Source organism: Bidens hawaiensis, unplaced genomic scaffold (genome assembly GCF_021521415.1).
Source record: "Bidens hawaiensis isolate Kalapana, Puna unplaced genomic scaffold, B.hawaiensis_p1.1 tig00001792_1, whole genome shotgun sequence".
Lineage (NCBI taxonomy): Eukaryota > Viridiplantae > Streptophyta > Magnoliopsida > Asterales > Asteraceae > Bidens > Bidens hawaiensis.
In genome coordinates this window covers 848,458-867,961 of record NW_027491100.1, presented here as the reverse complement: position 1 = coordinate 867,961, position 19,504 = coordinate 848,458, and the positions used below count along the sequence as shown (strand labels likewise).

Genomic DNA, 19,504 nt, shown 5'->3' with positions numbered 1-19,504 from the left:
AAGTTCCAAGAACTATTATAGAAAGTAAGACCTGAGACGCTCTCAAGATCAAATTAGAGTATAAACAGTAATCACATTAAAGGTCATCGATAACAAAACATCAACCACCAGAAATATACCATTCAATACACATCGATACATTCTGGTTCTTAAGCTATCCTCTTGTGGTATTGGCACAGATATCTCCGGACACCACGTTTCAACACAATCATTTAACTCAGCAGATCACTCTAAACTCGTTTTAAAACGTCGACATATATAATAAAAATAAGACAGTTTGCAATAATAGAGAGCATAATCAGAGGCCTAAAAACTTTTATCTATCCACGATGAATCATACATCAAGATATATTCACGCAGCATCGAAACCATGTCATGTTCATTCAGGTTTCGACCAAGTGTAGTGCAATTATACCGCTTAGTACCTCGTCCAAGTATATAAACCCCCCGACTCCCGCCCTCAGCCGCCACTGCTGGCCGAACCCCAAAACCATTCACATTAAAAACTAAACCACTCGGCCGAGCGGGAGCCGTTGCCCCGTCAACATCATCCGGAACACCCTCAGGACGTGATGCTATGACCGCATTAACAACGTCAGGATCCGTGCAACACTCGTACCTCAAACTACAATCGGGAAACGCCCGAAGGGCAGGATCGTCATTAAGCGTCATCCACGCGCTCGCAATATCCCGATGTTTGTATTTAGAGTAATGACACGTGGCAGTGAAGTCCCATAAACCTTCTTCATGGTTTACAAGTAAGGTCGAGAAAAACCACCCCGAACGGATGCTGCTGCGCTTCACGTCGATCGGTGCAAGCGGGACACCGATCGCCACTAGGTTATCGATGAGGCGGTAGAAATGACCGCTTATGAAGTCAAAGTTTTGGGCGCGTCCGAACGTTTGACTCCGGTCTGCTGACGTGGCGTATACAATAAGCGTGTCTTGAAAATCGTCACGTAGAGGCCCGATGCTACCGAGAACGGATGAGATAAATGCGGGAAACTTAAACTTATTGCTCAGGGGTGATTTGGGGTTCATCCGAGCAGCAAAAGCGATCGGGTCGTGATTTTGGAGGATGAACCGGAGTCGGTTGTAAGTAACTGAAAGTGCGGCATCAACCATCATGTTAACATCGCATATTATTTTGTTAGTAATGTCGTTTTCGGATATACCACCGTACCGAACACGGAGTTCGTGAATGTACGGAAAAAACACGTTTAGACGAGTCTTCATAGCGGTTGCAAGATGCTCTAAATCGACCTCATGAATAGTTGTTTTTTCGTAATAATGTATCGGGTGTCTGACGAAACAGCTTGGTGAAATGTGGCTCCGGTAACGATCCCATTTGCACCTGTCAGAATAAGATAATTTATTTAAGTTCTACGTGTAATTTGACTAGGGCTATAAACAAGCCGAGTTGGGGTCACGACTCGGGCTTAGACTGGCTCGTTTATTTTAACGAGCTAAAAGGTTGAGCTCGACCTTGGCTCGTAAAAAGCTCGAGCCGAATCATGTTGGGCTTGGGCTCGAACTCAAAATAAAAAGGGCTGAATCGGCTTGGCTTGTTTATTTTAATGAGCTGAAAAGTTAAGCTCGAGATCGGCTCATAAAACGCTTGAGCGGGATCGTTAATCTTTTTTATTTTATTTTTGTTCACATATTGAAATATAAAAGACAAATAATTTGTTAATATACAAATAATCCAAAAGTTATAAATTAAAGAATTTATTAAAATTATATGTATTATTTTGGTTTTTTTACAATTTATTTAAAAATGGAAAGACAGGTTCAAAATATTATATGTATTATTTTCGTTTTTTATCGAATATTTTTATATGTTACTAGCAATATTACTACTATTACTGCTATTATTACTATCACTATTACTATTACAGTATAACTATTATTGTCATTATTAAAATTTGGAGTTTAATTTAAACAAGCCATGAAGCCAAACAAGAAAGCCATGAGCGGACACGACCCGAACCTGCCTCGGCTTGTTTACCGAGTCAGCACGAACCGTTTCAATAAATGAGTACTTTTTAACGAGGCCGCGCTTTTTGAACAACACTATTAACTGACAAATCTGGTTTAATATATTTCTTTCCGAATCTTATCGACCGAAAGCCATATTGATTCTATAGTATGAACCCAAGTATTAAAACTTAAAAATATATGCACAAAAGATTAAACAAACATTCAAAAGCAACAAGAACAGTGAATTGACTCACCCAGTTGTCTTTTCAGTCTGACTTCCCGACGCCTCATTTGCTCCACTATTCTCCTCGGGTTCTAAATCTGGATAATTTCGGTGGTTCAAAGAATGCAACCAAACAGCAATGGTTCCTTCTTTATGCTCGGTTGATGCAATGTAAGGATAAATATGTTTTAGTTTGAACTCTTCGGCTTCTTTTACATAATCTTTCATCGACACTTCTTCGTGGGTATCTTTACATTTCTGGTTATAATTTGTGAAAAAACACTCCTCTAAATATAAACCGACTTCTGGGGCGGTAGGCACATTAACTTTAACATCCCTAATTATCATAGATAACAAACTAAAACATGATTACTGATAATTAAATACACAATTACCAAACTATCCAGGAAAAATAACTGAACGAACATGAACAAGGCATGTTCATGTTTGTTTGTCTAACTTTAATAATCGAACACGAACAACTAAACGAACAGGGCTTCTTGTTTGTGTGTGTTCGTCAAGAAAATGATTGTCTTTGTGTTCTTTTATGTTCATTTATTAATAGTATAAACAAACGTTTCATAAATGCAAACAAACGGACATGCACGAACAAACATAAACAACGGAACACCATTATAAGTAATCGTGAACATCAATCTGTTCTGCCTAAAAAATAATAGACTAAATTGTAATGGATGATATTCATAGTTTAATATAACGAGAATAAATTGTAATCAACCCAAATAAATTTAAATAAATATATACACGACAGAATTTAAAATAGCATAAACCTATTAACATAAACGAGCGTAAATGAACGAACGTTCACGAAAGAGACATGTGTTTGTGCTCGTTCATTTAACTAAATGAACAAAAACTTTTCTTCTTGTTCGTTCAATTCTTTAATAAACAAACTTTCGGCTGAACAACCTCTAGTTGTGATTATAAATAGATTGTTTCAAACTAATTTTTTTTTATCTTTTGAGATTTAGATATTTGTTTTTGTATAGTTAAAAACTTAAAATAAAAAGTGAATATTTCTTAACAAAACAAAAGTGATGTATACAAAAGTTATGAACAAAAAAAACTAACTGTTGTAGGGCAGTTTGAATGAACGATTCCGAAGCACAATTTCTCATAACAGCAACAGCAACACCAATCATCTTCCTGATCTGGTGAAGCATAAAGCTCTGTCCAACAACTTCACATTTCACAAATTCTATCCCATCAATTGTCACAGTCGTGTCAGCACAAAACGATATAATGCATCGCTTAGCAGCCGGGTCAGTAGCGTTCATTTTCGTAGTAAAGTTATGGAAATTGTGAGTCCCTACATACTGTTTAAGAATCTTGTTAAACCTCTCTTTCTCTTTGTCACCATAATGAAATACGTTCTCGTTTGCAGGATCGAGATTGTGTTTATTATCACGATCATTGCCTGAAGAAGACAGATTTCCCAATGATTTAGGGTACAAGGATTTAGGCCAGTAAACGAACCGAACATTCATGAACTGTTCGACAGGAAGTTCGTTTATTTAATAAACGAACGAACATGAACAAAAATTTTTGTTCACTTAATTCAATGATCGAGCATGAACACACGTTTTGTTAGCTCATGTATATTCTTGAACGTTTGTTTATGTTCGTTCATTTATGTTAATTTGTTTACATTATTCTAAGTTTGTTCGTTTAAATTTTAATAGATACACACACACACATAAAAGGGGCTCGTTTAAATTATATGTATAGTTGTATACATATATTTACTTGGTTATTTTAAAAAGTAAATTGTTTCTTAATGTCTGTGAACTGTTTGTTTAGGTTTTAAACAAACAAACACGAACGTGCTCATTTTCTTAACGTCCGTATTTGATATGTTCGTGTTCGGTTAAAGTTAAATGAATAAACACAAACATGCCCTCGCTCGTGTTCATTTAAAGTCCTTCAAGGATTCCTTACTACCATTCCCATTACCTAAAGACATTTTAATCTTTAAGAAATAGACAAGTGGTCAATTATGTTTGTTTGTTTGTTTGTTTACGTTCATTTAGGTTTTACACGAACGTGCACATTTTCTTAATGAACGAACATAAACAATAAAATGTGTCTGATTATATGTTCAGGTCTTTTACATGCCTACAATAATCCTATACAACTATTCCCATTACCTAAAGACATTTTATTCTCAAGTTTATTTTCATGTTATCATCACTCAACGTTAAGCAAAACGAACACGAGCATGCCCATTACCATAGCAAGGACCATTCCCATTACCTAAAGATGTTTTATTCGCACTACAGGTGTTCGACGAACCACCCGACCGAACTTCAACCTTCCGCCCTCTCTCCGAACACTCCCAACACCTAACCAAGTCGCTCCCCGACCCGACACTCGCCAACACACTCTCCCTATCCCTATGCGCCTTACAATCCAACGCAAAAGCCGGCAACAAATACACATACCGCCTCCGATCACACGACTTCTTCGCACTAAACGTATTCGCCACACGCTTAACCCCGAACACCCGAACCCGATCACCCAACCTATCATTAAGCCCCTCCACAAATGAGTCCAGTTTAAACTTCCCAGAGACCACTTGGCCTAAGGCGGAGACCCCTTTATCGGTCCGGGCGGCCCGGGCGAAGTGGAAGCGTTTGGGGCAGTCTCGGTCGGGTTGGGAAATGGCGTTGGAGAGGTAGAGAGCGTGGTGGAGGTCAGATTCGATGGTTTTGGCACCTGGGTTTTTTTGCATGCCTTGGAAGCCTGCTCCCGAGTATGCCAAGAGTATGGCGAGTGTGTGCTTGGTGTTGGAATCGGTTGCAGGTGTTTGGGTTTGATTGTCCATTGATGATGATGATGATGTGGGTTGGGAGTTTGGGGTTTTGGGGGTGAAGGGTTTGGAAAATGGGAAATGAAAACCCCTAAAAAGAACCGTTGGAATATGAAAATTGGAAAATGAAAAACCCGGTTCCGATCCCGGTCCTATCAGAATCACAGGTAGGGCTGTGCAACGGTTCAGAACCGCAAGAACCGAACCGTAACCCGAACCGAAAATGAGTGAAAAATAGAACCGGAACCTATTGTAGTAAACCGGTTCGGTTCCAGAACCGCTAAAACCGGTTCTCGCTAAACGGTTCTGGCTAGAACCGGTTCGATAATTTATTTATTAAATGAGTTATGCAAACTTTGCAAATTGCAAAAGTTTATACAATTGTATGTCTTCTTTCACGGTAAAACTAATTTAGATTACAACATGAACATCCGTTATATTTTTTATTAAAACCTAAGTGTTAAAGTTAAATAAATCATGAGCAACGATAAATTAATGGAAGACCATATCATTTTATATTAAATTACGTTGATAGCTTATTTCAAATTGATCATGGTTGCTAGTTTTTGAACGTAAAGAAAGAAGATTTGAATTAAAAAATGATTAAATGGATGCCGATTAATAAGTTACTCTATACAAAATGGGGATTGGTAAATTTATTTAAAACGTTTAGAATATTCCGGTTCTTCGGTTCCAAGTCTAGAACCGCCAGTTTTAACCGGAACCGAACCGGGAACCGTTTAGTGCAAATTCTGAGAATCGAGAACCGAACCGGTACACACATTAGCGGTTCTGAGGCACCGGTTCGGTTCTGGTTCCTCGGTTCTGACGGTTCTGAACCGTTTTTTGCTCACCCTTAATCACAGGTATGAATCATGTTTCGGTTTTTCAGAAAAATTGTAACCCGATTCAGACCCGGGCTTGTCAAAACATGAACCCGACTACCCAATAAAAACCAAGTCAAAAACCCACCCGGGTCCATACCCGAAACCTGTTCTTACTCAACCCAGTTCTTAACTTTTGTTGACCAAGCTTGAAACCGGTTTCTATTCCTGAAAAGACTCGTTTACCCACCTCTAACCTCAAAGCATAATATACATTTGAATAATGAAGCATTCATTATCTTTATTGGATTTTTTTTAAACTAGCGTGTTTATTAAACAAATTTTGCAACACTATAGTGTGTAAGAACTTCTCAGGCGTTATACAAAATAACTCGTAGAAATCTACAATGAGAGAATCTGAAGACCAGAATTTATCTCAACAAGTCAGAACCATCCCATTTCGCAATACAATGTTGATCTCTTACAGAAGATATTAATGTACCCACATGCTCACATTACACGCAATCATCAGTTGTCAATAAGAGCATCTACAACAATAAACTCGTACAAATCGACATCTCATCGCCACATCTGATTCCAATATTTTCTTTAAAACCTTACATTTTTTCCACAACAACAAAGCTTTACAAACCAATTAAAAAATATTATATATATATATATATATATATATATATATATTGCGTGTGTGTGTATGTGAGAGAAATAGAGAGAGAAAGTGGGCCACATTTTAAAGTCCTTTACAAGTTTGCAGAAGAGGACTTTATCCATAAATTTAAGGGATATTGGTTTTAATATTCTCAACTTTCCCTCATTGGTAGATAACACTCTCAACTTTCGATTTGTCACCCACCACTCCCAACGTTCACCCTGTTTTCCTGTACCACTCCCCGTCTAAATGAACACTAACATCGTTAATGTTTTGGACTAAAAATGGCATTCAAATTAGTTGAGGGGGTTAAACAGAAATTTTATTTTTAACACACAACCTCCATTTCCGGTGACCTTGTTTTTCCGGCTACCTCGTTTTTTCCAGCATTTGAGTTTTCCAGCTATCTCGTCTTTCAGAACACCATATCCATCATTTCATCGAGCTTCGCATATGAATTTGAGTTTTCCGACGAGTTGCAGGTTTCCGGCGAACACCATGTCCATCATTTCACCGCCCACCACCCCAAAACCGCAACCCCCGCTCCCCGCCACCACCAGTGTCTCACCCAGCCACCTTCCGGGATCACCTGCGTGCCGGAAAATCGAGTTGCAGGTTTCCGGCGAACACCATCTTCATCATATGCACAATCTTCATGATCTCCATCACCTTTTTACACCTCTAAACCATCTCCATTTTTTGAAAGACGAGAAGCCGAAAAACTCAAATTCACCGGAAAAAACGAGGTCGCGGAAAAAACAAGGTCACCAGAAATGGAGGTTGTGTGTTAAAAATAAAATTTTTGTTTTACCCCCTCAACTAATTTGAATGGCATTTTTAATTCAAAACATTAACGAGGTTAGTGCTCATTTAGACGGTGAGTGGTACAGGAAAATAAGATAAAAGTTGGGAGTGGTGAGTGACAATCGAAGGTTTTTAGTGTTATCTACCAATGAGGGAAAGTTGAGAGTATTAAAAATCAATATCCCTAAATTTAATTACTACAATGGCGGGGTTACCTTTTTGCCAGTCTGTAATGGAGTAATGTAGATCCAGACAAGGGGGTTTCTACTTGTTGTAGATGAATAGATGTTCTAATTAAGCGTATCATGTCTTATCTAGGCTTTGTCCCTCTCACAATCAAATAGGCTCCAAAATGCATAAACAACTCACTTTCGTTATTGTTTCTTAACTTTAGTTAGTTAATTTATTCAGTTAATATAAATCAATCATTAAAAATAATAGTTAACCTCTTTATTTTTTAACGACCAATAAAAATATTTTATTAATCACCGAACAGAATATGAAGATGCTAAACTCAACCGACCATACAAACTTGCCCAACAATATTGACAATCAGCAATTACATCAAAGACATAAAAAAACAACGATTATCACCAACTTAAGACACATAAAGCCACCCTTATACGTCAAACGTCATCCACTTATCCTATGTGATTATCTTCATGTTTGCTCTATGTCGTACTCGAAGGAAACCTAACACCACCCAATACCTCTTCAACTTATGACATTCGTCAATTTCGGGTCTCGATTCGTATTCGTTTTGTAAACTTTATCTAAGTAAACCAACCCGTTTTGTAAACCGAAACTTTGGATATAATAAAAATGATGAATTTTATGTTACAATATTGTTTTACACTTGTTGGGTCTTGAAAACACTTTTCGGTCCCTGAAATGGCCTTAAAACGCTTAAAAACAACTCCGGGGGCCAAAACTGTCAATTTTGAAAGTTCAGAAATTCCACCAGGTGACTTTAGCGCCGCGCTAAAGTCAAGAGCAAAGACCTTAGCGCCGCGCTAAAGGCAGTCTGCGCCAGATTTCTGTTTTTGTTTTTTTGTGCTTGTTTTGACCCCCTTTTTGCATCAAATACTTGTTATTATCACCCATCTTTGACCCAACTCCTTCCCCTATATATACACTACCATTTCTACTCATTTACACCTGCTACAACTTCAATTTCTCTCTCAAACATCAAAAATTCAAGGTTAATATTATTGTGTTTTTGAAGAGTTTGACTTCTAAAAGTCAAACTGAATTTAATCTTTCTTTCAAATTTGTTCATCTAACATTATTTATACTTGATTATGGTGGTACAACATATATATAATACACACCCCTTGTTACCTTTGGTAGTTACTTCTCCGACTCCGGTTGGTTAAGTTTCGGACCTCGTAAGGCAAGACTTTATGGAGGACTTCGTGTTCTTGATATATACACACACATAACTTGTTTGCACATATTATTTATGACTAAATTCTGCTCATTTTAGTTTATTTACAAGTTCCATGGTGTGGGTTCTAAGAGTCTATGCTTCGGTTTAACCATATATAGCTCTAAACCGGAAACCGAACTTTTGCTTACTAGTTTTGTTAAAAATAGTTGTTTAAACATGTTTATTGTTAGATTTGAGTTTCTAAAATCATTTTTACAAGTTCTTTGATATTAAGCATGTGGAATCCATCTATGAACTCGTTGGGAGATGGAAACCGAACCAAACCGAAACTTTTGCTTAAAAGAATTGTTGTTAACTTTTTAGTTGTAAAACTTAAATATTTTTCATTTATAAATTTTTATACAAGATCTATGATATTTGGGCATATGGAAACCATCAAGGAACATATTGTGAGATGGAAAACGAACCAGTCTGATTTTTACTCACTTAAGACACACAAGTGTGTTTTTAGCTATCAAGACTTGTATAATTCTGTATAAATAGTTTACAAACTGATTTTAATTATTTTCTTAAATGCTTGGAATTGTTGGATCCAACTTGATCTCATAACATAGTTTGGACCGACAAAACCGAACACTCGATTAACATACGTTGTTAGTTCTAAAACAATAGATCTACATACTTGGTTAAGTCTTATAAAGTTTTATTGAGTTATCTCATAACATTCATTATTTTGGAAAGTTGACTTTTGGTTTGACCAATTATCAAGACCCGAACCAACAATCCGAACACTCGTTGAAGACCCGTTTTAGTATCTTTGTCCCAAAGGAACTTGCATTTAGCATTTTCTCATCTTATTACTTAACATAGGTTAAGTAAATATTAAGGTTAGATACTTTAACCCGGTTTCGAGCAAACTTACCTTTTTAAAGGGTTATTATTATAAATTCTTAAATAGTTACATTATAAACCTTGAACTTTAATTGTTTACTTTTTACAACAATTATTTTATTTAAAGATCTTCAAGACAACCTTTCTAAATCCAATACTTTCTTTTATTTAGGCTTCATACATTAACCTGGCGTACCGGCAAATCTCCAAATAATCAATCTTTCAAGTTTATTACTTGAACGTGAGTAACTTCATACCCCGTTTTCTATCTTTTGTTTTGGGGGTGACATTTCATCTTATCTAAACTAAATGTTTTATACTTGGGTCTTAAACCACAAACGTTGTTGTATACTTTACTTGAATAATTGCTCGATTTGGTGTTCTATGCTTATTTGCCTATGTGTTTATCGCTTTTGGATGGTGGAACTATAAATCCTAGACCATTTGGCAACCCCTCATGGCAAGGTGTCGTTAACGTAATGCAATTAACGATAACTATAAAATCCTAAACTATTTTGCATCCCCTTATAGTTGGGTGTCGCTAACTTGTTAGCGATAACTATTTTATCCAAGTTTATAACGCTTATTTATTGTTTCGTATATTAGTTTGTGGCTTTTCTTACTATATACTATTGTTGCTCAAACTTATGAATTGCTCACTAACCTTTGTGTTGACAAACTTTATTTTATGAAATGTTACATGTTTACATCTCGGTTGATTCGATGCCTGTGAAGAAAACGAATGTCAAGACCTTTAAGTTATTAGCAAAATGAACAATATTTGATTTGCTATATTTTGTATTTGACTATCTCTTGAATATTTGAATATTGTTATGTGACATTTTTTATGTTGTGAAATGAAATGAGTTTTTTAAATATTGTCGCTTTAATTAGTGTCATGTGCTTATAGGCAATCGTTACACCTCGGCATGTTCCGCCGGCTTTGATCGGGGTGTGACACAACTTGTGTTTGTTTCAGGTTGTTTACAATGTCATTGTTATAACTTATAAGACATACCATAAAACGCCTTCGCCTTCGTTTTAGACAAACTGGTTTAAAACTCAAAACCGGTTTGGGTTGAAACCGATTCAGTTTGGCCAACAAAAGTTAAAATCGGTTTATGATCGGTTTCGGTTCGGGTTCAAACCAGCTTATGACCAGGTTACGATCGGTTTTGGTTAAGGTTTTGACCGGTTTTGGCTGTCTCGGTTCGGTTGACCGGTTTTGGCTGTCTCGGTCCGATTAATCTAATCTAAACACATTGGTGGAGAAAAATAGTTTCAGTTTGATTTTCAGGTGATTCAGTTAATCAATTTATTTGTCCACCTATACCCGCAAACTTGTACATCTCCTTAATAGATAATCTAAACACATTTAAGACAGAATTACAAATTTTGTCCTTTAAAATAAGACGAATTACGGTTCGTGTCCTTTTCTAAGTTTCCTTGCAGGCGGTGTACTTTAAACTTTTTTTTCCTACAAGTTTTGTCCTTTACGCTAACTGGGTTAGAAAAAGTCAGTTAAATGCCCTCACGTGAGACGCACGTGAGTGCATTTTTGTCTTTTCGTCTACCCTGCAACTTCTTCTTCCTCTTTTCTTCATATTTTAAAATAAACTCTCTCTCTCTCTCTCCAACCCATCTCCATCTTCATCTCCATTCCACCTCCAAACTCTTTCATTCTTCCACCACTCTCCCGGCCACCATCACCACCGCCACCACCTGCAAGGCTGCAACACCCAACATCACCACCGCTTATCCCCACCAACAAGTGTCACCATCTCTGTGACCACCATTAGATCCGACCACCGTTTATCCCGGCCAACCTGCAACCATAAACCCAGATTCCGGTCAAACTCGCCGGAGAAGACACAAACCCAGATCCATCTTCCAGATCCATCTTCACCGCCGCCACCAACCACTCCGGCCACCACCACAGCTCCGCCACCACCGCTCCATCTCCGTCACTGCTTATTCGCCACCACCACAGCTCCGCCACCACCGCTCCAGCTCCGACCATCACCACCGCCACCACCTGATGGTCACCTGAACCATCACCTCCGATTTCCCCAATTTTAAGCAAGCAACAACTGAACCCTAGCGTAACCGGCCGTAACCCACCCAAATCCGTAACCCTAATCGCCGCATCATAACCCCCTCCAGCCACCCACCAGCATGTTGTCTCAGATTGTTTCTGGGTATTCTTCATAACCATCTAAATTATCAAAGCCCTAAGTTAATTTCAAGAATTAGCATATAGGTAGGGGGTATTTGATTTAGTTTTGTTTCTGTTGTTAAGGTTTAGAAATGGGTCAGGGTATGGTGCCCGGAGTGGGTCATGGTATGGTGGTCGGAGTGGTTGTGGTATGGTGATGGTGTGGTGATGGTGGTGGTGTGGTGATGGTGGTGGCGTAGAGAGAGAAAGAAGAGAGAAATGAGGGGAAGGAGTTATAAATTTGCAGGGTAGACGAAAAGACAAAAATGCCCTCACATGCGTCTCACGTGAGGGCATTTAACTGACTTTTTCTAACCCAGTTAGCGTAAAGGACAAAACTTGTAGGAAAAAAAGTTTAAAGTACACCGCCTGCAAGGAAACTTAGAAAAAGACACAAACCGTAATTCGTGTTATTTTAAAGGACAAAATTTGTAATTCCGTCCACGTTTAATAAAAATCTTTAGCAAATCAACAGCTCTCACTTGGACACCAGTTCACCAAACATGGGAGATGTGGTCTTCAACTCACTCTCCTTCTTCTCTCTTCAAACTCATCTCTTCCCGCCACAAGTTCATATCTCAACCCAGATTTCTTCATAATCAACCCGACCCGACAAAATTATCCAACACTCACTGCAATATCAATCCTCAACATAACCCCAATTCACTTATCCACTCACTAATAACATCCATAACCCTCTGTTCTTCAATACCCATCTGCCAATCCATCCATTCAAGACTCATCAAAAGCTTTAGCTACAGCCATTGCTTCATCGGTGACCGATTAGTCTCCGTTTACGCGAAATTGGGATCTTTTAAAGATGCACACCAACTGTTCGACGAAATTCCTCACAAAGATTCGGTTTCTTGGAACTCGATGATATCCGTGTTTTCGAAAATGGGTGAACTGGGTTTGAGCTTAAACGTGTTTTATAGAATGAGACACGAATATGGAATGAACCCGAATGATGTTACATTTATATCGTTAATTTCAGCTTGTGGAAGTGATGGAACTAATGAGGGAGATTATGTAACTTATATTCATGGATTTGCTGTGAAAACCGGGTTATTATCTGAAACAAAAGTTGTGAATTCACTTATTAACGTGTACGGGAAATACGGCTGTTTGGATGCAGCTTCTATGATGTTTCAAAGGATCAAGTTACCGAATTTAGTATCGTGGAACTCAATTATTAAAATTCATGTTCAAAATGGTGGTTTAGAGATGGGTGTTTTGTATTTTAATATGATGCGTGAAGTTGACGTTTATCCGGATCAAGCGACCATTGTCACGCTTCTTCAGGGTTGTGCAGATATTGGAGTTGGGAAAGTGGTAGACGCGGTACATGGGAATGTTTTATGCTCGGGTTTGGATATTAACATTCCTATAATGACCGCGTTGTTAAACGTTTATGCAAAATCAGGAAGATTAGCGGCTGCACGTGAAATATTTGAAGATATGAAAGAACCGGATGTGATAGCATGGACAGCGATGCTCGCTGCATACGCGATACACGGGTATGGTAAACGCGCGGTTGACCATTTTGACTTTATGGTCAAGAACGGGTTTAAACCGGACCATGTTACATTCACACACTTGTTAAGTGCGTGTAGTCATTCGGGGCTTGTAAATGAGGCTGAAAGACTCTTTAACATAATGTCGAGTGTTTATAAAGTCAAACCTCGGTTGGACCATTACTCGTGTATGGTTGACCTTCTGGGTCGGTCGGGGCGTTTAAACGACGCACGTGCGTTAATCAGTAGCATGCCCATGGAACCGAACTCGGGCGTTTGGGGAGCGTTACTTAACGGGTGCAAACTTTATGGAAATGTCGAGCTCGGTGAGGAAGTTGGAAGGAAGTTAATTCAGTTAGACCCATGGGACTCGCGGAATTATATTATGCTTGCAAGTTTATACTCTAAAGCGGGTCGTTGGGTTGACTTTTCAAAAGTCAGAGTGTTAATGAAACACCAAGGTGTTATAACAGCTGCGGGCTGCAGTTTTATCGAACATGATAATAAGATTCATAGGTTTGTAGTGAATGATCAAATGCATCCTGATATTAATATTATACATGATAAGTTGAATGAATTAGTTAATAAAATTGGGGAGGCTGGATATGTGGTTAATACAGAAAATGTTGTTCATGATGTGGAGGAAGACGTGAAGGGCGATTTGGTAAAATTGCATAGTGAGAAACTTGCTATTGCATTTGGGCTTTTGGTGTATGGTGACAATGTGCCTTTGATTATTACAAAGAATTTGAGGATTTGTGGTGATTGTCATAACATGGCAAAGTTTGTATCGCGTGTTGAGAATCGTGCGATTATTATTCGGGATACGAAAAGGTTTCATCATTTTGCTGACGGGTCATGCTCGTGTGGAGATTATTGGTAATCATACTAGAGAACATGAACATCTCAGCATAAGTATGGTGGTTTTTTCATGTTTGGGAAAATATTTGCAGTTGAAGAATTCGGGTTTGAATCAAGAGTTACATGCTGATAACTGGTAAGCCACCTAAAGTCAATATTTTATGATTATGCACAGAGAAAGCCGCACTGAATCACTGATTACGTTTGAGAACTTTTCAACCGAGGATCACAATATAATTTTTTGCATTCATTTAAATGCGACATTGGGAAGGCTGAAGCTATAACCACCTTGAAATAGTAAAGTCCATATATCATTTATGCAATATCATCCAATACTTTTTTATACTTAGAAAAAGAAAAATAATAATTTAACGTTGTTTCAATGACGAAATGGTGGGTGGCACCGTAGGTAGTGGATGCGGGAATGGTGTGGGCGTATGTATCGGTGATGGTGATGGTGGTAACGAAGTTGGATTGGCAGCGGTGGTGGAATGTAATATCGATGTTGTTTGTAGATCCTGCAGCGACACACATTGATGACAGCAACGATGAAGTATCATGGTGGTGTTGCGACAACGAGTATGTGTAGACAAACAATGATCATTGGTGATGTCAACTATTTTGGACACTTTTATTTTAAGTTAATAAGTATATAATTGTTGTCTATTTTAATCCATTGACTAATTTGAGTATAACGAATCTGTACTCTTTGATTAGTTTGAGTAGACAAGTGTCCAACTCAAATTATTACCCTTTCATTACATCACTTATTAATAGAAAATACTGACTTTGATCATCTAAAAACCAATATTTAAGCTCAATCGATCTCAGTTGAGTTTTACTATAGTGGCTTTTGGGCTGCCGGTTTTCTTAGCCGGACATTGTTTTAACTTTTTAAAAAAATAAATAAATAAATAAATAAAATCATCATCCTAATTTTAGCCGATATATCCCTTCATTTCAAATTCAATTTCAACAACACCATGGTCGGAGCTCCCACCAGAACTGATCGAATTCATCTCTCAACACCTCACAATCCACCAGGACTTGATCCGCTCCAATTGGCGGAACTCACCTTCTCCCATATCCAATCCAACCACCCCAGATCACACTTCCTCACCTTCTCCGACAACAGCCGTTTTTACCATCAACCCCTTGACCCGAATGAGGCATCTTCTCCCGCCCTTGTCTTCGTTTCCGAATGTGATCAAATTCGATTATTATGATGTGGGGAGGGAGTACACGCTTCGGACGCGAGACGGGGATATTTATAGTTGCGGTTTGAAGGAAATGCGGGACTCGTTTATTAAAAAGGTCGTGTTTTCGTCTAGTCCGTCCGATGAGGGCGTCGCGGTCGTGATACTTAACCAGACGGGGGATTTGGCGTATTGTAGGAAGGGGGATGGTGTTTGGAAATTTGTAAACGACGCCGAGGCTTATTGCGAGGATGTTGTGTACCATAAAGGGTGTTTTTATGCGGTGAGTAAGTATGGGACGATTGCGGTTTGTGATGTTACGCCAACGGATTTGCCAAATGTGAGTTTTATTCATACGCCGTTGCAAGTTGGTGGTGATATGCAGTATTTGGTCAGTTTGGATGAGGAGTTGTTGCTTGTGACGCGGTATTTGGAGCTAGGGTTTGATGTTGAGCAGCGTCAACTTGATGTTTTTTACAAGACGACTGAGTTTCAGGTTTTTAAGTTGGTGGTTTTGAGTGACGAGTGGACGTGGGAAAGTGTTGACGAGTTGGGTGATTGGGCTTTGTTTGTTGGGGAGAACGCGTCGGTTGCAATTAGGGCTTGTGATTTCGAAGGGTGTGACGGGAATAAGATTTATTTTACGGATGATTACTCGGAGTGGAATTATGATGGGGCGAACGGTGATCATGATTTGGGGGTTTATGATTTGGGAGATGGGAGTGTTGCGGCGCTGCCTTGTTACCCGAGGAAGTTTTATGATGGGAGACGGTGGCCGCCTCCGATTTGGGTCACTCCGAGTCTAAATTGATGTTGTAAGTGCCTAATGTTGTTTGTGTTTTATGTTGTATAGTTTCTTCCAGTGATAACCTTATGCATTTGTAACATAGTTTCGGTCCTTGTGTTTGTTGGTTACATGTATATAGTTTCGGTCTTCGTTTAGTTGGATGTGTATATGTAAATCTATGCAATGTCGTGTCCGGTTTTAACTATATAAATAAAAGACCAAGGGATTTAGGCCTGTTTAATGTAAAAGCTTGTGTTGATGCCTCAAATCAGTTTGTTTGCCTTTTTGTTGATTGTTAACTTTGTGTTGTTAGTTGGTTACTTGTGTCTTGTGTAGTTCTATTGAGATGTTTGAATCAGTATCATTTTGTCCTTTTTAGGGCAAGGAAGGTAAGACCATGTTTAGTCAAATTGCCTCATGCTTGGGCATTTTGCGCCATGTAACGCTCGGTCAGAGTTTTGGCTTTTTGAAAAAAATAGGGTGTAGTCATAACTCTCCATCCTTGGGCAAGTTGTGCCATGTGACGCCCAATCACTTATATATATATATATATATTTTTTGTTTTTTTAAAATAATAATTCATTAAATAATTAAATATTAAATTAAAAAAATTATTAATTATATCATCACTCCAATTAACTCTTAAGCCACATTTTGTGACAATAGAAGTTTAGAACCAATCCCCGGGAAGACAAGGACCCACACTCACATATCATAAACCACGAAATCATTTTCTTTATCATCAACCAGTTATTTACTCACTGCTTTCTACCTTCAACACGATGTTAGGGTGTCCAACGACGTTGTTGTTTTCTTATAGTTTCACCCTCACCAATCTCACCGTTACACGAATGTATTAAAACACATTGTGATCCTCGGTTGAAAAGTTCTCAAACGTAAGCGTGTGTGTTAATTAGTGTGATATTTTCAACCAATCAAAGATATTGAAATTCTACTCCCGTTACCCGCCTCAGATCGCCAATAATCTCCATACAAACACAACCCATAAGCAAAATGATAAAACCTTTTCGTTTCCCTTATAATAATAACCTGATTGTTAACACGCGATACATACTTTGCCATGTTATGACAATCACCACAAGTCCTCAAATTCTTTGTAATAATCAAAGGCACATTGTCACCATACACCAAAAGCCCAAATGCAATAGCAAGTTTCTCACTATGCAATTTTACCAAATCGCCCTTCACGTCTTCCTCCACATCATGAACAACATTTTCTGTATTAACCACATATCCAGCCTCCCCAATTTTATTAACTAATTCATTTAACTTATCATGTATAATATTAATATCAGGATGCATTTGATCATTCACTACAAACCTATGAATCTTATTATCATGTTCGATAAAACTGCAGCCCGCAGCTGTTATAACACCTTGGTGTTTCATTAACGCTCTGACTTTCGAATAACGTTTGCACCCAACATATGGAGGCTCTAGGAATGCTCTTGATGTCACCAACGGGGTAGAGGTATTCCTAGAACCTCCATATGTTGGTTGCTTAACCACAAGGAGCATCAAGGGTGGAGGAGTCAATGTAATTTGGTGAGTGGTGGAGGTCGGTGGTGGTTGAGTGGTGGTGGAGGTAGAGGTAGAGGTTGGTGGGTGGTGATGGAGTTGGCTAGGGTTGATATGATGAAGAAGGAGATGAGATGGCCTTGTGGGACCCACATGTAACACATAAGCATGCCAACTCAGTTAAATAAACGTCCACATCAGCGTTTCCACTAACGACGTTAGTCGTTCGTTAGCGAGGGAGTGATAAAAACAAATAGGGTCAAAGTTAGGTGTGGTGGGTGACAAAGTTAAAGTTGAAAGTGTAAACCATATCGTGAAACTTGAGAGTATTAAAAACCAATACTCCTAATATTTAAGCTAAAAAGGGATTATTTTTGAAAATTTTGTAGCAATTTACCTTAATATTCTGCTTTGCTCTTTAAAAGCTTCTAAGTTATTTTTTGTTGCATGAGTGGAGATTTTCATACGAGGTATCTCATCTTGAAATTCCCTCGCCCAAATAAACCGTAGTTGTGGAGTTCTTTTCTCATTTATAGCCAATGCATTAATTCAAAACGCTTGGATAATGTTGAGTATTGATTAGTTTTGAATGAGGAACATAAAACCTAATTGAGACTATTATCTTAGTTAAAACTTCCATTTATGGTTTTGTATCGTACATATTATTCAAAACTATAACTTATCGACGAGCACCTTCAAAATATTACATGTATAGAATTTTTTATATTATCGGGTGCCACGTATAACCATATACTAACAAGGGTCCCAATCAAAATTTCTGCACTGCTTCAATCTCATCGATGTTAACACTGAGAGCGGGCAACTTGAAGTCGATTTCAAGATCTTTAAACACCTTTATCACTCTAAAATCAACTCACTTCTCCTTTCCTATATAATAAAAGAAAAGCTTTTGGGACCCAGCCTCATATTTCATTTGCTATCGTGTCCACGTTTTCTTAGCTTACAAAGCTTCCTTCCTTGCTGTGAAAGTTTCCCTACTTTCTTCAGCTAAACCCTAAATTGAAACTCAGATAGATCTATACTATTCTGAGTCTCTTTAAAGCCAATTTCAAAATTTGATTTATTTTTCAATCTTTTTATCAATTGCCTTCTACAATCGATTTCTTCAATTGACTTTTCATGAAATAAAGTTTTAGTTGGTTGCAGTGCAGGCCATGGATCATCGTTGATCATATGTAGACATTACAAAAAAAGTTATCTCAGGTAAACTATATATTATTAGCACCATTAATATGTTAAATCTTTGTTGAAACTCCAATTCAGTTGCTCCATTCATGATTTCTGTGTAAGCTCTTAACAATTTGTTTTCTTTTTTCTTTTTTTTGTGCAGATTTTATAGTGGAGCAAGCGTGCAGGATCTTAGAACTGATGAAACTAGCTGTTGTGAATATCTTGATGGAGAAAATATTCAGGTACAGAATTTAGTTTCAAGTGATATGCCAAAAGTTATATGTCTTATATTTGCATATGGTAGTTATATTTGATTGCAGGAACATACGAAAGTCAGCTGCACTTTATGGACAATAACAATGAAGCAACTCCTTCCTATGATAAGAACATAGAGGTAATACGACTATTAAGAAAACCTGATTTTGAATCCATATCCATTTATGTAAGTTTATAACGTCTTTTGTTTCGTTTTCTACTGTGGTTTCGTTTTCTTTGTTTGTGGATTCTTTAAAAGTTTAATTGTGCAGGAATCGGAATGGCGGGTTCTATATTTATCTCAACTTAGGCCTGCCGGAGTTTCATTCGATGGTTG

At 38.0% G+C, this 19,504-nt stretch overlaps 3 protein-coding genes and 1 pseudogene across 3 annotated transcripts; 2 read left to right on the top strand and 2 right to left on the bottom strand.

Moving 5' to 3' along the window:
• Nucleotides 1–306: 306 nt before the first annotated feature.
• LOC143597661 (uncharacterized) lies at nt 307–5,083 on the bottom strand. Its single transcript, XM_077076101.1, has 4 exons — nt 4,478–5,083; nt 3,296–3,641; nt 2,235–2,540; nt 307–1,354 (listed from the first exon to the last, which is right to left on the bottom strand). Exons 1-4 carry the CDS (start codon nt 5,046–5,048, stop codon nt 307–309), a joined length of 2,271 nt encoding a protein of 756 aa, XP_076932216.1. The 5' UTR covers nt 5,049–5,083.
• Nucleotides 5,084–12,314: 7,231 nt separating this feature from the next.
• On the top strand, nt 12,315–14,336 carry LOC143597386 (pentatricopeptide repeat-containing protein At5g40410, mitochondrial-like). The gene has a single exon (XM_077075899.1). It carries the CDS (start codon nt 12,335–12,337, stop codon nt 14,219–14,221), a length of 1,887 nt encoding a protein of 628 aa, XP_076932014.1. The 5' UTR covers nt 12,315–12,334; the 3' UTR covers nt 14,222–14,336.
• A 1,003-nt stretch (nt 14,337–15,339) lies between these two features.
• LOC143597375 (F-box protein SKIP23-like) lies at nt 15,340–16,450 on the top strand. The gene has a single exon (XM_077075891.1). The coding sequence runs from the start codon at nt 15,364–15,366 to the stop codon at nt 16,204–16,206; it is 843 nt and encodes a 280-aa protein (XP_076932006.1). The 5' UTR covers nt 15,340–15,363; the 3' UTR covers nt 16,207–16,450.
• Nucleotides 16,451–17,109: 659 nt separating this feature from the next.
• Nucleotides 17,110–17,592, bottom strand: LOC143597651 (pentatricopeptide repeat-containing protein At5g40410, mitochondrial pseudogene; annotated as a pseudogene).
• Between the last annotated feature and the right edge of the window lie 1,912 nt (nt 17,593–19,504).